The sequence below is a fragment of the Watersipora subatra genome, chromosome 4 (genome assembly GCF_963576615.1).
Source record: "Watersipora subatra chromosome 4, tzWatSuba1.1, whole genome shotgun sequence".
Taxonomy (NCBI): Eukaryota; Metazoa; Bryozoa; class Gymnolaemata; order Cheilostomatida; family Watersiporidae; genus Watersipora; species Watersipora subatra.
This window is the reverse complement of record NC_088711.1, coordinates 26,049,665-26,069,993: the sequence shown is the minus strand read 5'-3', so window position 1 is coordinate 26,069,993 and position 20,329 is coordinate 26,049,665. Positions and strand designations below refer to the sequence as shown.

General features: G+C 34.5%; 2 protein-coding genes across 2 annotated transcripts in view; one reads left to right on the top strand and one right to left on the bottom strand.

Moving 5' to 3' along the window:
- Positions 1-2,088: 2,088 nt before the first annotated feature.
- Positions 2,089-8,572, bottom strand: LOC137394889 (U6 snRNA-associated Sm-like protein LSm5). Its single transcript, XM_068081667.1, has 4 exons — positions 8,482-8,572; positions 6,129-6,252; positions 3,581-3,653; positions 2,089-2,265 (listed from the first exon to the last, which is right to left on the bottom strand). The coding sequence occupies exons 1-4, from the start codon at positions 8,522-8,524 to the stop codon at positions 2,233-2,235; spliced, it is 273 nt and encodes a 90-aa protein (XP_067937768.1). The 5' UTR covers positions 8,525-8,572; the 3' UTR covers positions 2,089-2,232.
- Positions 8,573-8,676: 104 nt separating this feature from the next.
- LOC137394882 (triple functional domain protein-like) overlaps positions 8,677-20,329 on the top strand; it is an 83,479-nt gene continuing 71,826 nt past the window's right edge. Inside the window, exons 1-2 of the mRNA XM_068081655.1 lie at positions 8,677-8,865; positions 17,860-17,934. Of these exons, the coding sequence (XP_067937756.1) occupies positions 17,880-17,934 (55 nt within the window). The 5' untranslated portion in view covers positions 8,677-8,865; positions 17,860-17,879. The remainder of the gene's footprint in view (positions 8,866-17,859; positions 17,935-20,329) is intronic.

Here is a 20,329-nt window from a genome sequence, read left to right as displayed (position 1 = left end):
ATATAATCTCATGAGTACAATTTAAATATAATTCACATACTACAGTTAATACACAAACAAAACTTAACATTAATGAAACGATAAGCATGAAAGTGTTATCGTGCGTTCTTTTAGTTGTGGTATTTCTTTGTAGAGCGACGGCTATCGGTTTCATTACACATTACATTAAAAAGTAAGAACTATTCAATAGATGGTAAAAAATATACATGTACAAAGCAATATGTTTATAATAATTATGATCAATCAAGCTCAAAATTCTTAAAATATATAACTTCGGTATTTTAGAGCTGTTTGTGTCACTTTTGTTTACAAAAACTACATGCATATCACTATTAAAATGTTGTTTTTAAATCGTTTACACCAGGTGAAAATTCAATTAAAAATAGTTTTATTAATTTTATATACCAAGTAGCTAGTACTTGTGTAGTGAAATCATCACCAAATGCTCATTATTTTACTGTCTCGTATTTCGAGTCTCGAATTTTTACAAGACAGCGTCTCGAGTCTCGTCTCGAACTTAAAAAACCTGTCTCGTTCCACCTCTAGCCAGTCATTACTGAAACTGAAGCCTTTAAAATGCCTGGGTCAAGGTTGTTTTTCTAACTACTTGTAGAACCTTCTGTAAGAAATCAAGGAGCATATCATGTACAATCAAATGAGCTATTTGCTAATTAGTTTAGCACCTATAGATAAAGCCATGTGGAGAAAAAGCTAAAGACTTTTGTCTGCCTGAAATGAGCTATTACTGAATTACAAATTGGAAACCTCCAAACACACCTTTACTGATAGTTGTGTGCTTGTATGATAAACTTGAGTTCATTAAAAAAGTTACTGCAATTAAGGTTATGTTAAGTTACTGGTGCAAGTAAACCGTGCATGCTGCTAAACAACAAAACTCTTGGACCTTTAACATTAAAGAGACTTTCTCAAGGTTATTTATGGCTCGTTTATAAGTTTTTTGAGTTGAAAAACAAATTTTTTCATATAAGTCTTTTAGTTAGCATGTTACACGTACGATCCTTCCTACAACAGATACTTTTTTGTATTCTAATTCATTCCAAAACAATGTGAACTCAAAAATGGAGTTGCCTACTCAAAAGAACAGAACTAGACAACTCCAAGACAAAGATCACTTGATTTTGGGCTCATTGTAGAGATTATTTGAAGCTGAAACAGCATTAGCAATCCAGTGCTTTCTGTGAAGCCCATAAGATGTTTACTATAAGAAGAGCGTGTCTGTCTGTCTGTCTGTGAGTAGCTATGCTAAGAGTGTTAGGAAAAAAGATTGCCCCGCACAAGAATCGCACTCAGATTCCCAGCCAAGCATGCTACCTACTGCTATCCGACAAAAACAGTCGATATCTTATTTTCGAGATACCCAGTATCAAGAGGTACCAGTATCGTTGTATTCAAAGTTAAAATGGATAGCTTCTCTTACAACAGTGACCTTTCTTATACACACACACTTATATGTACATTACTTTAATTCAACGTATTCATGGTTTTTTGTTTATTTGTTCGGTTCGTAATAATTGTATCAGTGTCCAATCATTTTTCATTGTAAACACGAAACAGAAAAACATACTATCTAGCGATTACTTGCTATTCATTTCACATTTAAACACCTTTACAGCTGTTTTATTTTTCTCTTAATTTATTTGAACTGAACAAAACATTTTTCTCGTTATATGAAGTTAAAAGTTGGAATGGTAAATACTGTACATGTTAAATGAAAATCAATGTTCTGTTTGAAGACTTTTTTATTACCCGGGCAACGCCGGGCACTTGGCTAGTATATGTCAAACTGGCTGAGTGGTGCGCATTCCCAATAGAAAGGTCTGATAACTCCTAAATAAAAGTCTCGATCTTTCCATATATAGCATTACTTATAATATTTTGCTCACATTCTGCAATATTGCAGACACTGCTGTCTAATTAAGTCATTATTAGGAGTTAAGTCTGACAGCTAGACACCACTAAGTAGCCTTTAACACAAGTAAAATCCCAACGCTGAGGACCTTTGGAATGCGATTGGTCTTGTCGATTGGTTTTGCTAAGAACTAGGCATGCCTACAATCACAAGAAACATGAAATTGTACAAAATCCTCTATTAGGCTTCAAATCAATATACAAAAGAAGAACAACTTGAAAAGAAACTATAAAATGGAGAGTAAATACAGAGATGTGCAGCTGTCGAGACTATGTATATACATACTCTACAATGGTAAGTCATCAGTATTCAGGACCTTCCCCTCCTGGAACCATCTAAAATAAACCAAACATGTTTACATGTACTTTTTTAAATTTCTCACACAGAGTTGAAACACTAAAATTAGCAAAAACAAGAAATATCTCAAAGCTAGTTTACTTCCTCCCACTCATTTCAACAAATCAGATAGACATAAATTATTTCTCATTGGTTAATTAAGATGGCTTATGAATGGAGAGGAACTGTAGTAGCTATCATTCAAAATGACTAATGATAATAAAGAAAATTTTTTAACATAATCCTTTGTCTTAATTATAAACAAACAATGAATATTTCATTAAACATTTCATCAGCAAAAATAATGCAATTGTTATTATTTACATGATATTGTGAATAACTTGTAACATACTCTCTGTATAGCTGAATGAAATAGTTCGTTAGAGTGAGATTTTCAGTACATTGATAGCGCATATGACTGAGAGTTGACCCGCCTTGTACGAAAACCGTTGGATAAACAATCGCTTTGGCTGTAATTTAAAAAGGCTGTTTAGAACTGAAGGTGTTAAGCTTTTTTAAACATGTCCTTTGAGATTGGTCGCTAATTTCAGATGGGGAAAGACTTAGCCTGTCTTGACAAACTATTGTTTTTGCGGAGTTGTTGCCCATTGAGCGGGGCGAGCAAAACAACAGCTTGTCACAAGACGCACTGCACCTGATGCATGAGCTGCACTGAAAGGGAGTTGCTCTCTTCCGTCTATGCGGCTTGGCTGCGATGTTATGTCGGTTGCTCCATTGGTAATTATAACGGTTTTTGCGCAAAAATTAATGTAGAAAAAAATAAGATTACAACGTTTAACCAGAGACCAGTCTCTGCGGTGAACTTTAGTAGAACTTAGGCAACAACAGCAACTAAATATGTTGTTATTTGTGCGCTCAGTCAATTTTATTTCTATTTTTGTACCAGTCAGTTTTATTTGTGCTTATTGACTTTAATTTTAATTTATTTTATTCTTAAGTTCTACTAAAGTTTACCGCAGAGACTGGTCTCCGGTTAAACGTTGTAATCTTATTTTTTCTACATAATTTTTTGCGCGAAATCCGTTATGATTACCAATGAAGCGACTGACAACATCGCAGCCAAGCCGCATAGTCGGAAGAGAACAACTCCCTTTCAGTGCAGCTGATGCATCAGGTGCAGTGCGTCTTGTGACAAGCTGTTGTTTTGCTCGCCCCACTCAACGCGGGGCAACTTTGCAAAAACAACAGTTTGTCAAGACAGGCTAGGAAGGGCTTAGCAGCGCTGATTAAAACTACTATTCGACAAGCAGCTAAATCTCACAGTCGTAGATATACATGCGAGTGTATCCTTACCAGAGCGATGTTGTTGCCATTTAGCAGAAGTAAATCCAGTTTGGTAACTTTTCTCCCCTCTGATGTGCTCTCACTACAATAGTTTTGTACATATTTGTACCTTATGTCCAATTCTGAATAATAAAATCATAGCGAAGACTGCTGCATTTGATGATACCAAAAGTGGTGCAATGGAAAAGGTGAATAGAATGCGATCTCAACAAAGTGTACATGCATATATATATATATATATACAGCTGTTGATAGGCCTGATAAATGTGGTTGTACTATTAAAGCTTATTTGAACAAAACTCAATATAGGTAACCACGGGAAATGATTACCAAACACTTTACACGGTTAATGGGAACCGCTGTACCAGCTCTATGTGAAATTCCGCGAAATACAAACCAATTTTTAAAGCATTTGAATGAACCAACTTTTAACAACAGAACACTTAACTGCTTTCTAAACATATTTTATTTATTTCCTGTATAATAAGTAAGTAAATTGAAGTTATTTTGATTGACTTTTAGTTATATTTCAACTTAAACCCTAGTATTTTAAGACAGGAAATACACTTACGAAGTACGGGCATATTTTGGACTTCATCTGGTCTGAATATTAGTACTTGTGATTAATTAAGTTCGTTGTGAGAAAGAAGTCATGTTTGTGAATGTATCTTACGTATGTATATTTATGTGTTTTAATTTTTTAAATGAATTTTCTTTTACTTTTGAACGAGCTTTTTAACCGTAAAGCACTGAAACCGTGCTAATAATAGCTGTATGTGTCTAATAATAGCTGCATGTGTCTAATAATAGCTGCATGTGTCTAATAGTAGCTGTATGTGTCTAATAGCAGCTGTATGTGTCTAATAATAGCTGCATGTGTCTAATAATAGCTGCATGTGTCTAATAATAGCTGCATGTGTCTAATAATAGCTGCATGTGTCTAATAATAGCTGCATGTGTCTAATAATAGCTGCATGTGTCTAATAATAGCTGCATGTGTCTAATAGTAGCTGTATGTGTCTAATAATAGCTGTATGTGTCTAATAATAGCTGCATATGTCTAATAATAGCTGTATGTGTCTAATAATAGCTGCATGTGTCTAATAATAGCTGTATGTGTCTAATAGCTGTATGTGTCTAATAATAGCTGCATGTGTCTAATAGCTGTATGTGTCTATTAACGGCTAAAGCGAATGAGACACAAAAGCTTTAACAAAAACAGCTGAGTAACAAAAGCTTTAGTATTTAGCAAATAAACCTAAAAATGCTTAAAACAATTTGTAGGGGCAATTAATAATAATTTTAAGTCAAACTAATGTACAGTGCGACCCCTGGTTACCATGTCCCTTTTATAAGATTTTTTCGTCTTACGATGTGAAACACAACTTTCTCTTGGCCCCAACATATAAAATTTTTTTCGCTACACAATACCCACAAAATATTCTCTCGAACATATGACAATTTCGCCTTACGATGCATAAACCGAAACAAATCAATACCATGGGCCCTCAACATACGATTTTAATTCGTTCCAGTACTGGCATCGTAAAGCGAAAACGTAAAGGGGTATAGAAACCCAAAGTAAATATCTAATGCAAACACTCCTCGGTAAAAATCATTAGAATTTTATACGCGTACTGTACATATTAAAAACCAGTAACAAAATAATATGTTAACCTTAGTAACTATAGTTACCTGCAGTAACTTTAGTGTGTTTAGTGGTTATGCTCTGCAATAAAATGCAACGTTACAATGTACTATGTGCAGCGCATACTGTAGGGAGTTCTTACCTTTGAGGCAGACATATAACATAAACATTGAGTTTAACTTAAACGAATTTAGCTTACTAAACACATACTTAAAGCTAAGTTTTAGAATGTATTTTTAATTACATGTATATTACTGAACTTGAACTTTTTCATCGGCTAAAACTTTATCACCTATCCATTTCTACTTTTCTTTTCGCAATAACTAATAACGTCGAGCATCGTATCTCTTTCGTACGTTGTGCGAGTGATTTCGGTGAATAGCAGACCGGCATATTTGTTATTCTGACATGTTCAGCACACCGTCAGCCAAATTTGAATTTCGAGCGAAATTTTTGTTGATATCATTTAGTGAAAAATATCTCGCATGGAAAGGGTACAAAATCATTGTGTTCTCCATCACAGGGCGAAACAATCGTATAAAAGAGTTATTGTAACCCAAGGACGCACTGCATTCAGTTCTGCTTTTTTGATTGTACATATAGCATATTTACTATGGGTTTCTATACTCCTCGGTACAAGATTTTTGCCTTCGATGCCAACATTAGAACAAACTAAAATCGTCATATAACAAGGGTCCATTGTACATCTATTACAGGCTAAATTTTTACCGCATTCAAAAATAAACAATTTTATATGGAAGAGTTGTCATTCCTTTATAACAATTGATATAAAGAATGCTTAGTCATCTGAACCGTTGGTAAGAACTAATTTACATAGGCAGGCATTTTCAAGAATATATATATACTGTACAAAAGTTTTTCTACTAAGATAATTAACCAAGCACTTACAACTCTACGACATCTTCTAACACCATGTTTACGAAATCGTCAAACCCACATAGGTTGCCAACAACCTCTTTATCATCTCTCATTATGATATGTATTCGGGAACCAATACATTTGTCGATCAATTCTGCAAAAACATATTAGGCTAAATCACTACACTAGTACAAAAACATCGACATGAATGAAAAAAACAAAAAAAAACAAAAGAATATTAATAACATTTACAACCACTACATTCAAAACCCATGAGTGTGAAAAAGAAACAGGACATGTGTTATTTGCTCAAATTCTTTGGCATAAAACTGCCACCAGCAAAAATATTCCTCAAATGCAAAAGAAATTCAATTTTTTAAATATTCACCAAATAGACGAAATGTGAGTTTATGATGTACACTGATAATCATTGCTATTCAATAAAATAGAATTCGTATCTGACTTAACAATTGATTTTGATTCAACTCGTAAATCATTCTAATTTAGACACAGTAGCAGAGGCTTGCGAGTCAGTTGGTGTTGAACTATAACATATTATATTCAGAATGGAGTCCCTACAGTTTGCTAAAAAGTGACATGTATAAATGATAGAATAAAAGATTTACATGTCAAGACAGCTTGTTTTTCCACCAAATGATAAGTACTTGAATATCAACTATTTCTCTATATTTTATAATACTCTGTCTTTGATCGCTCAACATTATTTAGATGATGAAATTTTTGTACCCATTTTTAAGCAAATTTTTTTCTGTCAATAACTTCAACTCTTTACCAGTAGATTACTATTGACCTGACTAGATTGGCCTGCTACTGTGCATGACTTAGACACTACAAATCATGGATGCCATTGAGGGAACACTTCTAATATCATCAAGTCTCAAACCTGATCATTTCATTTTTGAGAACATGTTTAAACGCTATAAATTATATCATTTCAGATAACCTAAACAAATGAAAACAACCAAATTTTTTAATCTAAGCATTACATAAGAGAAGCTGCTACAGTGAAAAAAACTTGGTTGACATTTTTTAAATGTAGGCCTATCATTGTGCAAATAGCATATCAGGAGAAACAAATTCTAATTTAGCTTTAGACTAAATAAAATGAAAAACATCGTTCTTGTAAATTGACTGATAGAAAATTTAACAAAGTGTTGTAAAACTTGACATAAGTCATAAATTGTTTTTTTAAGATTACTGCTGTTCATGTTGAGGTGCTTTTTCAATATTTGGAAAAATTATCCTATTATATTTTACTAGGTCAGCTTAGTATGGAATACCATCAAAAACAAGATAAATATTAAAAGATTTAGTCAAATGGATTGTTTAAAAAAAATGAATATGGTTGGAGTTCAGTATGGTTCAAGTTTGTTGAAGAAAGATTTGGATTTAAATTTGCATGTATGACTTGAGAAAAGTTTTTGAGAAATGAATTGTATAAAAGTGGCAAAGATAGCTCAATATATTCTAGAACATAGAACTACTATATGAATCAATGTGAGTTGAAAATCTAAAAACGGGAAAACTATAGGCCTATATCAGTGTTGTTAAGTGACAATAACAAAAGCTCATGCTAGTGATAGGCAGCAAATCTTAGATTTTCTTTTTCTACAGTTTTCTAAAAAATCATGTATTGTACATGTTTTTTTTAAAACGACTAATGCTAAATTGTAAATTAGAACAGTTAGCTTCTTAGTAAAAAGTTGAAAACATTTGATCATGCTATTGCTCTATTTCGCCTAAACTTATAAAACAACCTGAGTGTTTCAACCGGTTCATTTATACGCAATGTTTCAGGTGATTCAAGTAATACTTATAACAAACCAGCATTTGAAGTTCATCTCTAAAGTAGATCAGCGTTTTTAAGCATGCATCACTATTTATTCCTAGCACCTTAATTACCCCCTCTTGAAAAGAATGCGTGAAATAGGAATAAATGATAAATTTGAAAACAAAAATACAAAGAGAGGAAAACCGAGCAAAAGAGAGCATTCGAGAAAATTATAGATAATAAAAACATAATAATAAAAACTAACAAAAGAAAAAAAAAGTTAAAAGGAAATATTAATGAGTGGACTTAACGATAAAATATTTAAAGAAATCAAATCAAAAAAAGACTTGAACATAAAGACAAAAAAGGAAAACTTTCTTTCTACTTCCTTATTTCTCTTTGTAGACATCCTTTTTGTCTCAATGAAAGTCTTAGACGGCAAATCATAAAAAGCTGCAACCCTTTTTACACGTTTAGAAGGCCCCATATTGGGGTCAAACTCAAACAAAATAACCTAGAAAACTTTGTAAAACCAAGTTTGTCATAAAAATTATAACCATTAACATAACAGTCTTGTATGCATGAACATACCTAGCGGCAGTAGCTGCATAGGAGGTGACATGGACGCAGCCATTTTGGTTAGGAACGAAGCAAATTCTTAAATTGGCGTTAAAAGACTCGTATGCATTCGTATCGTATGCATTCACTCGTATGCATTTACCTCTGCGATAGGCTGACGATCGTTGATTTGTTTCAGTAACATTTACTGCGGAGTGACCGACCGGATATGCCCCAAAACCTCGGTTAAAAAGCTTTGTGAACTGGAGCTTACTGAAATAAAGTGATTGAGTTTACAATTTCAACTGCTGCACGCGAATACTGGCATGTATTCTCACAATATTATTAAATAATATTTATTTAGGCTCAAACAAACGTTTCTCTTCAACAAAGTTAGCTAACTCCAAGCAAACTCAGGTGAGAGTATGAAACTGTCGCTTGTAATTGTTACTTTTGCTAATATAATCATCGTTAAATAGTCATACTTGCATTGTTAGGATGCTTGTGATTTTTTAAATTATTCAACTAACTAATATTGGCTCGTCAGACATTCGAGACACACTCGTCTTATATTTCCCTGATAACGTGGATTTACACTGTTCTCATAACTTTTGATAACGAGTGACGTTTTCTTTTTTATGTTCAAAAAGTTGTTCCACATCGTCTCAGTAGTTTTATGTTGAGAACAATAAATAAGTACAAAATTACTACTAGCAGTTTTCATTATGGATAATCGTGAAGGGTTAGTTTTAGATCAAATGCTACATCGCTTTTAACTGCCATTTGCTGCTCTGTTTGGGCCTATTTTTGTGTTATAGCGCGTTTAACATTTAGTAGTTCAATTCAAAGTTCTATTGATAAGCAATATTGTGAAGTCAACAAAAAACCAGGGTTTTATTTTTGCTTAAATAGGAATACACATATATTCGAAGGAAGCTTCGTTAACCCACTCCAATTTAATATATATAAATATGTGATAGTATGGAAAAATAACTGAAGATGTGCCTCTAGCCAGAGATAATTAATATCTTGGAAGTTATTCAAAAATTGCCCGTAATACTTGCAAATAAGTTTGAAACTTAATTGTTGACGAACAGTATTTTAGCAGATAAATGAGGAACTAGTCATGTTGACAATAGAATGCAAAAATATTGCTCGAAGGGGCACTCACAAGGGCTTTGCTTGCAATGCAACAAATCTATCACTTCATGTTTAATCATATAATTATGAGACAATATGTACGTGACAACAGTTTGTGTGTACAGTAATACTTCAACTTACGAGTGCTCCAACGTACGAGAAACTTGAGATACGAGCCAGCTTTTAAGCAAGTTTTAGCACTAACATACGAGCCATGTTTGAGATACAAGCACGTGAGTCAGTTGCCAAGTATGCCGGAGGTGTTTTATGAGAACAGAATCACTCTGTATTTTTCAACTGCTCAGGTTATACTTTAGTACCGTGTTTTTTGTGCGCGATTTTCAGTGCAGAATTATGTGAATTAAAAGTACAGTACTGTGCGTAGACCGAAAGTTTGCCAGTAAAATGAAAGATGAAATGCAAAGAAAAAGCAAATGATAACAATTATTAAACGGAAAATTATTGAAAAATGTGCGAAGTGTGTATGCGTGATTGAGCTAGCTCAGCAATATGACAGAAATACGTTCACAATTATCAAACAGAAGGATTATATTCTGGGCATTTATTTAGTTCGCAAAAGGACTAACCATAGTTTTTAAACGGCGCAGCGATCTTCACGACCGCTGATGGCGAGACTGCTCAGGCATTGGATAAAAGATCAACAATTGGCCGGTGACAGCGTAACTGAATGATGCTATGTGAAAAGGCCGGTGCTATCTATCAAAACTATAAACATTCGTTCAAGTTGGCTAGTGGTCGTACATTAACCATTTATGACGACACCTGTGTTCGCCCTAATGGCAACATGTTGAAAGGGCGACAAAGGCAAACGTCCTTAGATAGGTTTATCTTAAAACGGCCGGCTAGTCGTGAAAGCGAAACAAAGGAAAAATTAGCTAACCAGCGAGAAACTTTCAACTACCTTATGAACGCCGAAGAAATGTTAATTACGTAAAGTTAAAAATGAAAGTTTGCTTTTAGGTTTGCTTCTAAGTTTGTCTTTTAACACTGATAAAATCCAAATTTATCAGTCAACTGTTGTAATGAAGGATAACTCTCTATAACTCCCTAGGATATCTCCCTCTCTGGCAAATGCTAGCGTTAGCTGCTATTGTATGTAGTTAATTTTACATTTTAATCACATTTTCTTGAATTATTTTTTATTTGTTGCTTTTTAAAAGCTTATGGTAAGTTAGGACAATAACCAACATGTTTTTTCTGTTACAATATCTTGTTTTGAGTGTTTTATTTGCATTTTTTTAGAGTATCGAAGCCAATCAATATATATTTAATTGTTCTATATATAAATAAATTGCACCAACATGCGAGTAAATTGACATACGAGCTCAGTCTCGGAACGCATTAAGCTCGTAAGTCAAAGTATGACTGTAATACATTTTCATATGTTTTGTTTCTATTTCCTTTCAAGTCTAATTTCTTTTAGCAGATGTAAATGTAAAAGCATTCCAATTTTTTTGTTATAACCGTTAATAGTTTTTTAAAACCTTGAAGTTAACGATCTACAATAGGTTGTCTCTTTGTTTCCATTTTTCTATAAAATGCCAAAGAAGGGTCAGTTGTATTCTTATATCAGCACGCTTTAGCTGCTGTTCAATACTTGTGCCATTCATTGTGTTTCAATATTTTATGGAGAAAGATGTAGGATGGTGGTTTAACAAGTATTGAATGCATCAAGAACATTCTTTTTGTAATCACTGAATGATTAAACATATCCACTACTTGATGCTTGTTAAATTACTTTATGACTTAAATTGTTTATTTAGCACATAGTATGCATTTTAGTGCTCTGCCTTATCTCCAGGAAAATGTTCTAACATTTTCTGATGGATAGCAGTATTATTGCTAGTAATAATGATCCTTTAATAATTTTTTAAAGTAAAAGTGCTTTGTCAGCAGGCAAAAGCATCATTGCTTTGACGTTTTATGTCATCCATGCTCACTGAATTTTTGTGCTCCGGTATTCTTCTTGGCAGTACATGGTTTTTAATGTTTGAAGTTAGTTGGCAGGTCTATGGAATTGCATTTTATTGATATTTTATTGTCTAAGGATGTCTAGAAACGGTTTTGTGTGCAGCAGTGAAGAATATAAATTTACCTCATTTGTGTCATGTCACGAGTCTAAAATTGACAAATGGTGACTAAATTTTTGTTTAAAAGTATATAGCCTAGTTTTTTGTTAATAGATTTTTGTAACATCTTGTTTGAATAACAAAATTTTTTCAAGACTGCAGTGCAGGTATAGTAATGCATATCTGTATGCTTGCCTTAACATATGAGTGTTCCAACATAGGCCTATAACTCTTCAAGTTCATTAATGAACCATTTCAGCTTAATAAGTTAACAGGTTCAAGATAAAAATTAGAACGTAAAAATAATAAATAAGTTACTGAAGCTGGACATCTCTATAACCCCCGCAACTTGCCAAGATTATAACACCATTCGCATATCAGTCAGATAAAGCGACAAATAAAACTTCTTTATACGGATTATTGTGTTATTAATTATTCCTTTGTACATAAGCCTATATTATTTAACATAAATCAGTTTTGCTACTGTGTGTAATCATCGGTAGTGTTTGTTAAAAAGGCTATCTGTGGTTTTTGGGTTGTTGAACGAACTAAAGAAAGTACTTTCATTGAAAATATGGCAGTTTTAACGGACAATGTAATTTGTATGTACAGGTTTGATGGTTTCAAATGCTTATATTTAAATAAGACAGATTTTTTATGACTTGTTATTTTTTATCATGATATATGTTTAACACATCACACTGTAGGATATTCACTGCTTAATGATCAAGATGCAAAATGGCACTGTGCTATTATATACGTACATCGTCAAAATGAGATTTAGTTTATTAAAACGCCTGATAAAATGTATTATACGTAAAAACTAGCACTTTCAAGTGTGTAAAGGTTATTACAAGGATGATATTATTTAATAAGCAACTCAGTAAGTCTGTTTTGTAAAAGTTTAAATAATTTTTAGTGCCAATCTGGCAGAATTAGGTTGATTAATTTTTTTAAACAGCTTCTTATTTCTGTCAAATGAACCCTATAATGTGAATTTTTTTACCTTTAAACATATATTCTTCATCTCTGTCTGGAATCACCATCCACCAGTCTTTTGAAAATTGGTTAGTGTAATATGAAGTTAAAACTATAGTTTATTTGGGGTTTATACTTATTTTTATAGATGTGTCAAACAGTCGAAAGTTCATATCATTATATACCGTAAAACCTCTATTTGAATGCAATTGTGCTCTATTTTTCAACCCTTCTATGGTGGCGGTCAAATTGAAGGGGCGTTCAAATAGAGGCTGGCGTTGTATGTTTCAAACGGTTTGTCAGAATTTTGGGAAGACCAATATTATTCTTATACGGGCGAAGCGAATATCACCTATATTTTGCACGCTCCTTCATAAATCTGCTAATTTACCTCCCGCTTGTCCTAGATCTCTAAATAAATATACATTGGGAAGCCGAGAAATCTCTACCAGTTGATATCTCTTGCTTACAATTAACCTGTAATGATATTACAGTCTGTGCCCTACTTTGCAATCTGTAGATGTCAATTTTTTATTTCATTCTAATTTTGAAAGCATGGTTTTATTTTATAACTATATTTAACGATGTTGCATAAAAGCTCATTGCCCTCATTGAAATGTGCTACAGTTTGCAGCAAAAACTGGATTTTGATGTGCAATAGAAGAGAAGTTATAAGCGTCGATCCATTGTAAGCCAAGTTAAGATAACCGTAAGAATGCTATCAAATTATTTGCTATGATTCTGCAAATTTATAAGTTATATAATACCAGTCTATCAAAGGCTACAAATACATGTATATATTCAAGAACAAGTGACAAACAAATCATACCTATAGTACAGGCAGAAACAAAAATTAACATTATGAAACAAAAATATTTGCATCGTTTGCTCGGCCAGTTGCGTTCTGATTGTTACTTTTGATAGAACGAACATCTTTTGGCCATTCAATACCTTCCACAATGTCTTCTGACCTCAACTTTTTTTCTTTACAGTTGAACTAGTCGATATTAGCGTCAAACAATTTTTTGGCACAGCAAAACTTACGCGTTGCATTTCGGATCAACATTTAGCCACATGCGCGCTAAGCACAAGCTTTAGCTTAAAACTAGTCATATGCCACATCATATACCACATCATATACCATCGTTAATGTTAACCGTTTTTCACATACGTTAAAGTATCAAGACTGCGTTAAACAAGAACTACTATTAGCCTGATAGTTATAAATTTCTTCTATGTTGTTGCTTTGAAAGTTTCAACGAAATAACTGAAAAGCTTTGGAGTTGGGAAACGGACTTCGATACTAACAGGAACAACGGAAGAATAAATTGTTATTGATGTAACCGAGTAATTATTTGTATGATTTTGTGGACAATTTTCTACTGATCACTTTCTATTAATGAGTTCGTAAAAATCGAAGAATGTCACAGTGGCAGTCAAATGGTTGTGGCGTTTAATTAAAAGATGGTGCTCTATTTTTCAAGCCTTCTATAGTGGCTGTCAAATAGAGGTGAAATTTAATTAGAGGTTTTACGGTAGGCTGAATTTATCCAGATCTTATTAAACTTGTTTGCTAACTTTTGATGAAGTCATTTTAATGGTGTTGCTAAGTTTAGATAGTTTTTCACAGTCAATAATGGGTTTAAGCGACTTGTTCAGCTGTCACAGTTTTCTTGTCGTGTTGGGGTGGTAGTTTTGAGAGTGAATTACATTCTTACCTAAATATTCGTTTTCCTTAAAAGCTAGTTAGGCTTATCCATTGTTTGATAATATTTTAGTGTGTCACAACGCAAACTTAAAAATTTTATCCATAATTTATACTCTATTTACTTAAAAATGCTGAACACCATTATTCAAATAAAAATATCCCTCCATGGCGAATTAGTCAGTATATTTTCCTTTATCCAATATTTTTGAAACGCTGGCTCAAAAAACCACCATTGAAACCTTAACTAGTAAACTACTCCTAATATGATTGTCTGAGATCAGTATCAATAAAAGATAAAAATAGTTTATATAATTTGAAAGAGCGAAATACACGCCTTTTAAGGGGCATTCACGATCCATTTTGACATCTATTCATTGAACTTGTGAGTTTGTGAATGCTAGCATAATGCTGATACAGGTCACTATTTTTGTACATACCTATGAATAATGAAGTGCGATACATACATACACACACATTTTAGTTGTTTGCAAACAGCCGTCGTGTCTGCGAGACACTTGTTTGTTCCCTCTGCTATCCTTGCTGCGCCTTAGCTTCCCTAGTCACCTGGTAAACTAGCTTGTATAGCCTTTCATGTTTTGTTCAGAAACAATCTTCCATTATCTCACAGATAGTGCTTGCGAGCTGTCAATCAGGGATGTCCCTTTTACAAGTTGTTTTTACATATCTAGACCCCATTTGGATGCCCCCTTTTCACTCTACCGATTACATAGCTAATGCCTTTCTATCACTACAATAGCTGCCCCAATCAGATTTATTTACTGTGGTTTTTTTTACAATAGCGCAAGAATCTATAGTCAGTACAAGATTAAAGACCTATTGGTTTTAGAATTGTTTAAATGTCTATGGACACAAGTTGAATAGGCTTAATTATTGCCCATTGTTTTATTATTAAAGGCTTGACTTCTTGTTCTAAAGCGGATGGCGCTTTAAACTCACACCGTCCTAACTGCGCCTCTCGGTTAAGGCCTATGTTTTGTGTATTGATTTCAGCGCAGCTTTGTGAGTCAGCGTTTGATTCATTTCTTCTATGGAACATTTGCTTTACAGTTATGTAAATGACAATGCTTGGCCGAAGGGCAACATTCATAGTATTTGAGCCTTATGTTGTTGCATAGCTGTATCATTCCAATTCAAGCCGGCGGAACTAAAGTGAATAAGTTGGCTGACTTGAGGATTAATTAGTTATGTGGCTATCACGTGTACACCTGGATATAGCTTAATCAGGGGTGAGTTGGTGTTTGAGCTTAGGTAGTAATGGATTCATATGATTTACCAGTAACTTCCAGTTAAATTTTCATCAATAAAGCTAACAGCAGTTGCATCAAGTGTCTTGCAATACCAAAGGGGATGGACTGGTTGTTTTGGTCAGCCAAGTAGTCAAGGGATAAACAAGTATTTGCTATATTAGTAGTTATAATTTGTAAAAAAAGGAGCTTTGAAGAAACAGTATTGTAAAATGCTAGTCTTAGTTTCATTGGCTGTTTATTGCTGAGTGATTCACCTGAGAAAAGAATTTTCATATAATTATTATCTAATCTCCATTTGCATTTTTGTAGTTTTTGCAGTTTGTAGTAAAATCTGCTGATAGTTGCTGCATTGAGCTGGTTGTACAGTCGGACAGTTGCTGAAACAGTCCTCAGTTCTTTCTATTGAAAGATAGCTGCCATGATGGTAGACAATAGATTATTTCCAGTTTAGGCGTTTATCTTCTACTTATGGGCAATTATGTCAAAGTTTGTCATTGGTTCTAAGCCGGTTATCTAACACTATCAAATGAAGGCTATCCAGTCCTGTTATTCCTGCTTTCCCTCCAGCATTTCACCTACACACTTGCCTTATTGGTCCTCACTTATTCCTCCGCACTCTCGAGCAATGACACATTACACTTCAGCATTTATTCCCTACTATGAGATGCTGTAGTAGTTATTGACCATACTGGATTAAGCTAATAATCATCGATTTCGCAGCTCCGTTTTTGCTGGAAGATCGATTCACGATTGTTAGAGCCCTTGCCTTTGTCTCTGTCGCTGGAAGGCAAAGTATCTACCGACCATTTTGTTTAGTTTTACAGCTAGACTACAGTTAGTAGGCTAGCATTAATAATATAACTAAAGATTGGGTCTACTATTTTACACTTTGCATATCCGCTAAAGAATGGCAAGACGAGAGCTAGAATGGATTAGAAAGTATTAATGTCAATGTTGACTGTGTAGCGTGTGGCAGGTGTGAGAATTTTAGTTGTGAAACTAAGTGATGTAATACCCCTACAAGTTGTGACACTTTGTTTTGGCAAACTAGCACCTTCAATACAGTTTCGAATTGGCTGTTTCCGCATTTATTCATCTTGAGTTCATAGTGCCTGTAACTAGCTAGTTTTTCAACCATGCCAATACAGTTTGAGATTTTTGGTCAGTCTTAGCTTCTTTTCAGTGCAAAACAAACGTTTCATTCAATATGTAGGCTAATAACATAATTTTAGTTACATAGAATCTCAACGTGTTGTAGTTGTTGACATTCACAGAACATTTCACTCATGGATGAATAGAATACTGGATGAAATTATTCCAATCAGAAACTTTTTTGACTGTATTGACTTGTGTATAACGCAGCGTTAATGACAAAAATGTCAAGTATAAAATTGTTTATGAGAAATATAACATTAATATTCCTGCGGATATCATTGCCTTTCCAATTTGCAACTAAAAAGTGCAGGCTATAGCAAATCATTGTGAAGTAGTGAGACCATGAAGAAGATGAAACTCGGGCAATTTAATATGTACACACTCAGAGACTGGAGTCTGTTTTCAACGTAGCAAAAGAATGTGTTCCATTAAAGGGACTGGGGCACCAAAGAATGTGTTCCATTAAAGGGACTGGGGCACCAAAGAACACCAAGTCACCTTTTAACTATTGCACATTCTGTTTGAAGGAGTCAGTACAGTAGGCAGGCCTGGAGAAACAAAGAAAGGCCTGCTCTGCCCTTGACTCCAAGGCCTTTCACCCGGGAGAGACATAAAAGTATTTTTTATTGTAACATTCTAACATGTAACATAGTAGAATAATCATGTAGCTTCTTGATAACATCGTACAATAGCTGGAAATAACACATAAATCATAGCATACAGAAAATTGTAAAGCAAAGTTTTACAATCAAATAATATATATATGATTCTTGTTTTATTAAAGTTAGCTCACCTTACTAATGCATGGTCAGATGCATGTTAGGAAGTCTGCAGATCTTCACATAAAGTCGACCAGCACCTCCAATGGGTGGTAACACTGACACCAATATTCGTTACCTTCCCTCATGTCTGGCAATGTCTTTAAATGCGAATATGCTGTCTTCTCAAGATGACATTCAAATATAAAACTTGCGAGTCGAGTATTGGCAAGCTATCTTTCCAATGCCGATCACATATGAGCCATTCCTGATTCTCACCCACTACAGCTAAAACTGACATTTGCACATTTTAGAATTGAACTAGACCAACAGGATGAAGGCTGCTGATGTAGCACATTTGCTAAAGGAGAGGATCGCCTTCTGGTGTGGTAAGTGCAGTCTATAGTCTGGGCTTACTAGTATTCAGGTCTATGTTGACTGTTAAATCATATCTTAATTATACTGAAATGCTCGTAATGCTGTAGAAGCTGCCTTTTTTCGTCTGTTCTAGTCTCCATACCGTATTGGTTTGGTTTCCACACCCTATCTGTTGCAATCTATCTTACACGCATCATTGTTTTTGCGAGTTGACTCTTTCAAAAATTAACTCTAGTATGGTTTTTGATGGGTATTCAACAAACTGTTCAACGAGCAATATGGATTTGTTATGTAGCGATGATTGCTGCTCATGTCCTGACTTCAAGAACTAACCACAAATAGAATAGCAAATCTAGGGAGTCCATTGTCAAATAGGTGTTAGATAGAGCTATTTGGAATAAACTACAATGCCCAGAAAATAGTAGTTGATGCTCTGATTTTTGCAAGTAGTGGTTGGTATATTCTAGATTCATGTCTCCTAAAAGCAATTCTCATGATGTGCGATATGGAGAGTAGCGAGGCTAGCAGGACTTACCTTTATGGTTAAAAACAAAGAACAGATTTAGGAATTTTGCAAGTCAGAATTATCCATCACAGATCAGAAATGTTGCCCTTTAGCCACCATAGCGAGAAGACAAGACAACTGGATTATTGAAAATATGGACATTCTATTTGCGCCCTGTTTGTTGACCTTCTTGGCGTGCATGGTATAAATGTATGGAGATGGGTTGTAGTCGCGTTCTTACACAATTGTAAAGGAGTTATGGTCGCTATTATAGTGATTGTGGCACGCATTGAAAACCATGGTCAGAAATCTTCATCAATGTATTTGCGGGATATGCTAACTAAACAGCTATCATATGACAGTCTCGTTTGGTACAACCTGAAAACGTTGTTCCTCCATTCGTCTGCAGGTCTTCACCAATTCTATAATGTAACGATCTGTTATCATTGAAAATGATGTGTAAAGACTTATTCCTAGCTTGTTGGCATACCTCAATAATGCCTTACTACTTATCTCCAGGGAGATAGTTTTGATGGACACTCCTACGCTCTTGTAACCGCAATACCTACTTTAAATAGGAATGCCCTCTCCATGCATCTTCTTTCGGTATTGGTCGAGGATTTGCAGTAAATTTTACTAAGACTCAAGTTAGCCAACTGTTTTTTCACAATATTTTCATGAATAAAATTCTGTCCTTGCAGTCTTGTATTGGTATCTTTTAAGATGAGCGAAGAACCTGACTGAGTGAGGCTGATATGATGGTATTTTATGTTATTGTCAGTCTGAACTGAATCTTACTAAATCTGAACACCTGTTTCAACAAGCCCTTGTAGATTATCCATTTGCTATTCGATTTATTAGACAAAATGAATGGATATAATGTTGTTTCACACAAATGAATGCCCAGGCATTTCAGTCTGAGCATTGTCGTCACGACTAGTTTTACTGTTTCGGTGAAGTTGTCAAATGTGGCCTCGTTTAACCTATTTGTATATCGTGTCGCAAATAAATACTTGATAGGCGATCGACTATTTGAAATGTGTGCCTGACCACCTCATTTCTATTGTCAAAGGTATTTGATTGTAATGTAATTGGATCCAATCTCACCGCCCGATCAGCTATAACAGCATTGAAAATGTTTGCGGGTTTTCGCCAGTATATAGCGAAGAGAGATTTATATGGGATGAACCATTCGTGTGGCAAGGTAAACTTTGAGCAGGCTAGAGGCCAGCGTATTTGCATAAGCAATATTTTATAGAAGACTTTCATCGATTTACTGCCTGCATTTAACTCTCAATAAACTGCAAAGTGGCAATAATGCATTGATGAAGGCCACTTGTAAGTATATGCGTAAAGTTAGCAGAAGATGGTGGCTGGAGCTGTGAGCCAATTGCGGTCGTTACTCGACTGCTTGGACATACTCGGATGCTTAGACGGGCCAGATTGGCGTGTGCCATAGAGTGTTCCATGCGAGACGATTCTTTTTTGGAGAACTCCAGTCATCTTTTATGCCAAAATGAAAGATGGCTGGAGTTTTGTCAACTACTAGCGGGCTGTTTCATCTGAATGACCGTCGTACGCGCCTATCCCTTTATTTTATGTAAAATCCTTTTTTTGACTATCATATTCTAGTTTTCGTTTGTAGTAAAAGTAATGACGCTATGTTACTACTATAATAAGAAACTTAAGTGTATCGATTCGCGATACATAACTGTTATAAAAGATATAACTTCTTTATTCTCATGGCTTGCTTAAAGTTTAATATTAGCTCAAGTTATTGCCAATTAGTGGTACTAACATGAATTTGCTAGTTGTTAGGCCTACCTTTTGAGAGATCCTTGTGAAAACCGTAAGTTCTATCTGCTCTGCATAATAAAATCATGTGAGGCGCAATTAACGGA

Excerpts from the sequence above, each read along its gene's own strand:
- LOC137394889 (XM_068081667.1), bottom strand. The coding sequence starts at position 8,524 with ATGGCTGCGTCCATGTCACCTCCTATGCAGCTACTGCCGCTAG. Across the intron at positions 6,253-8,481 it reads TATGCAGCTACTGCCGCTAG|AATTGATCGACAAATGTATT; the intron begins GTATGTTCATGC and ends ATGTTTTTGCAG. Across the intron at positions 3,654-6,128 it reads TTAGAAGATGTCGTAGAGTT|TGAGAGCACATCAGAGGGGA; the intron begins GTAAGTGCTTGG and ends AAACTATTGTAG.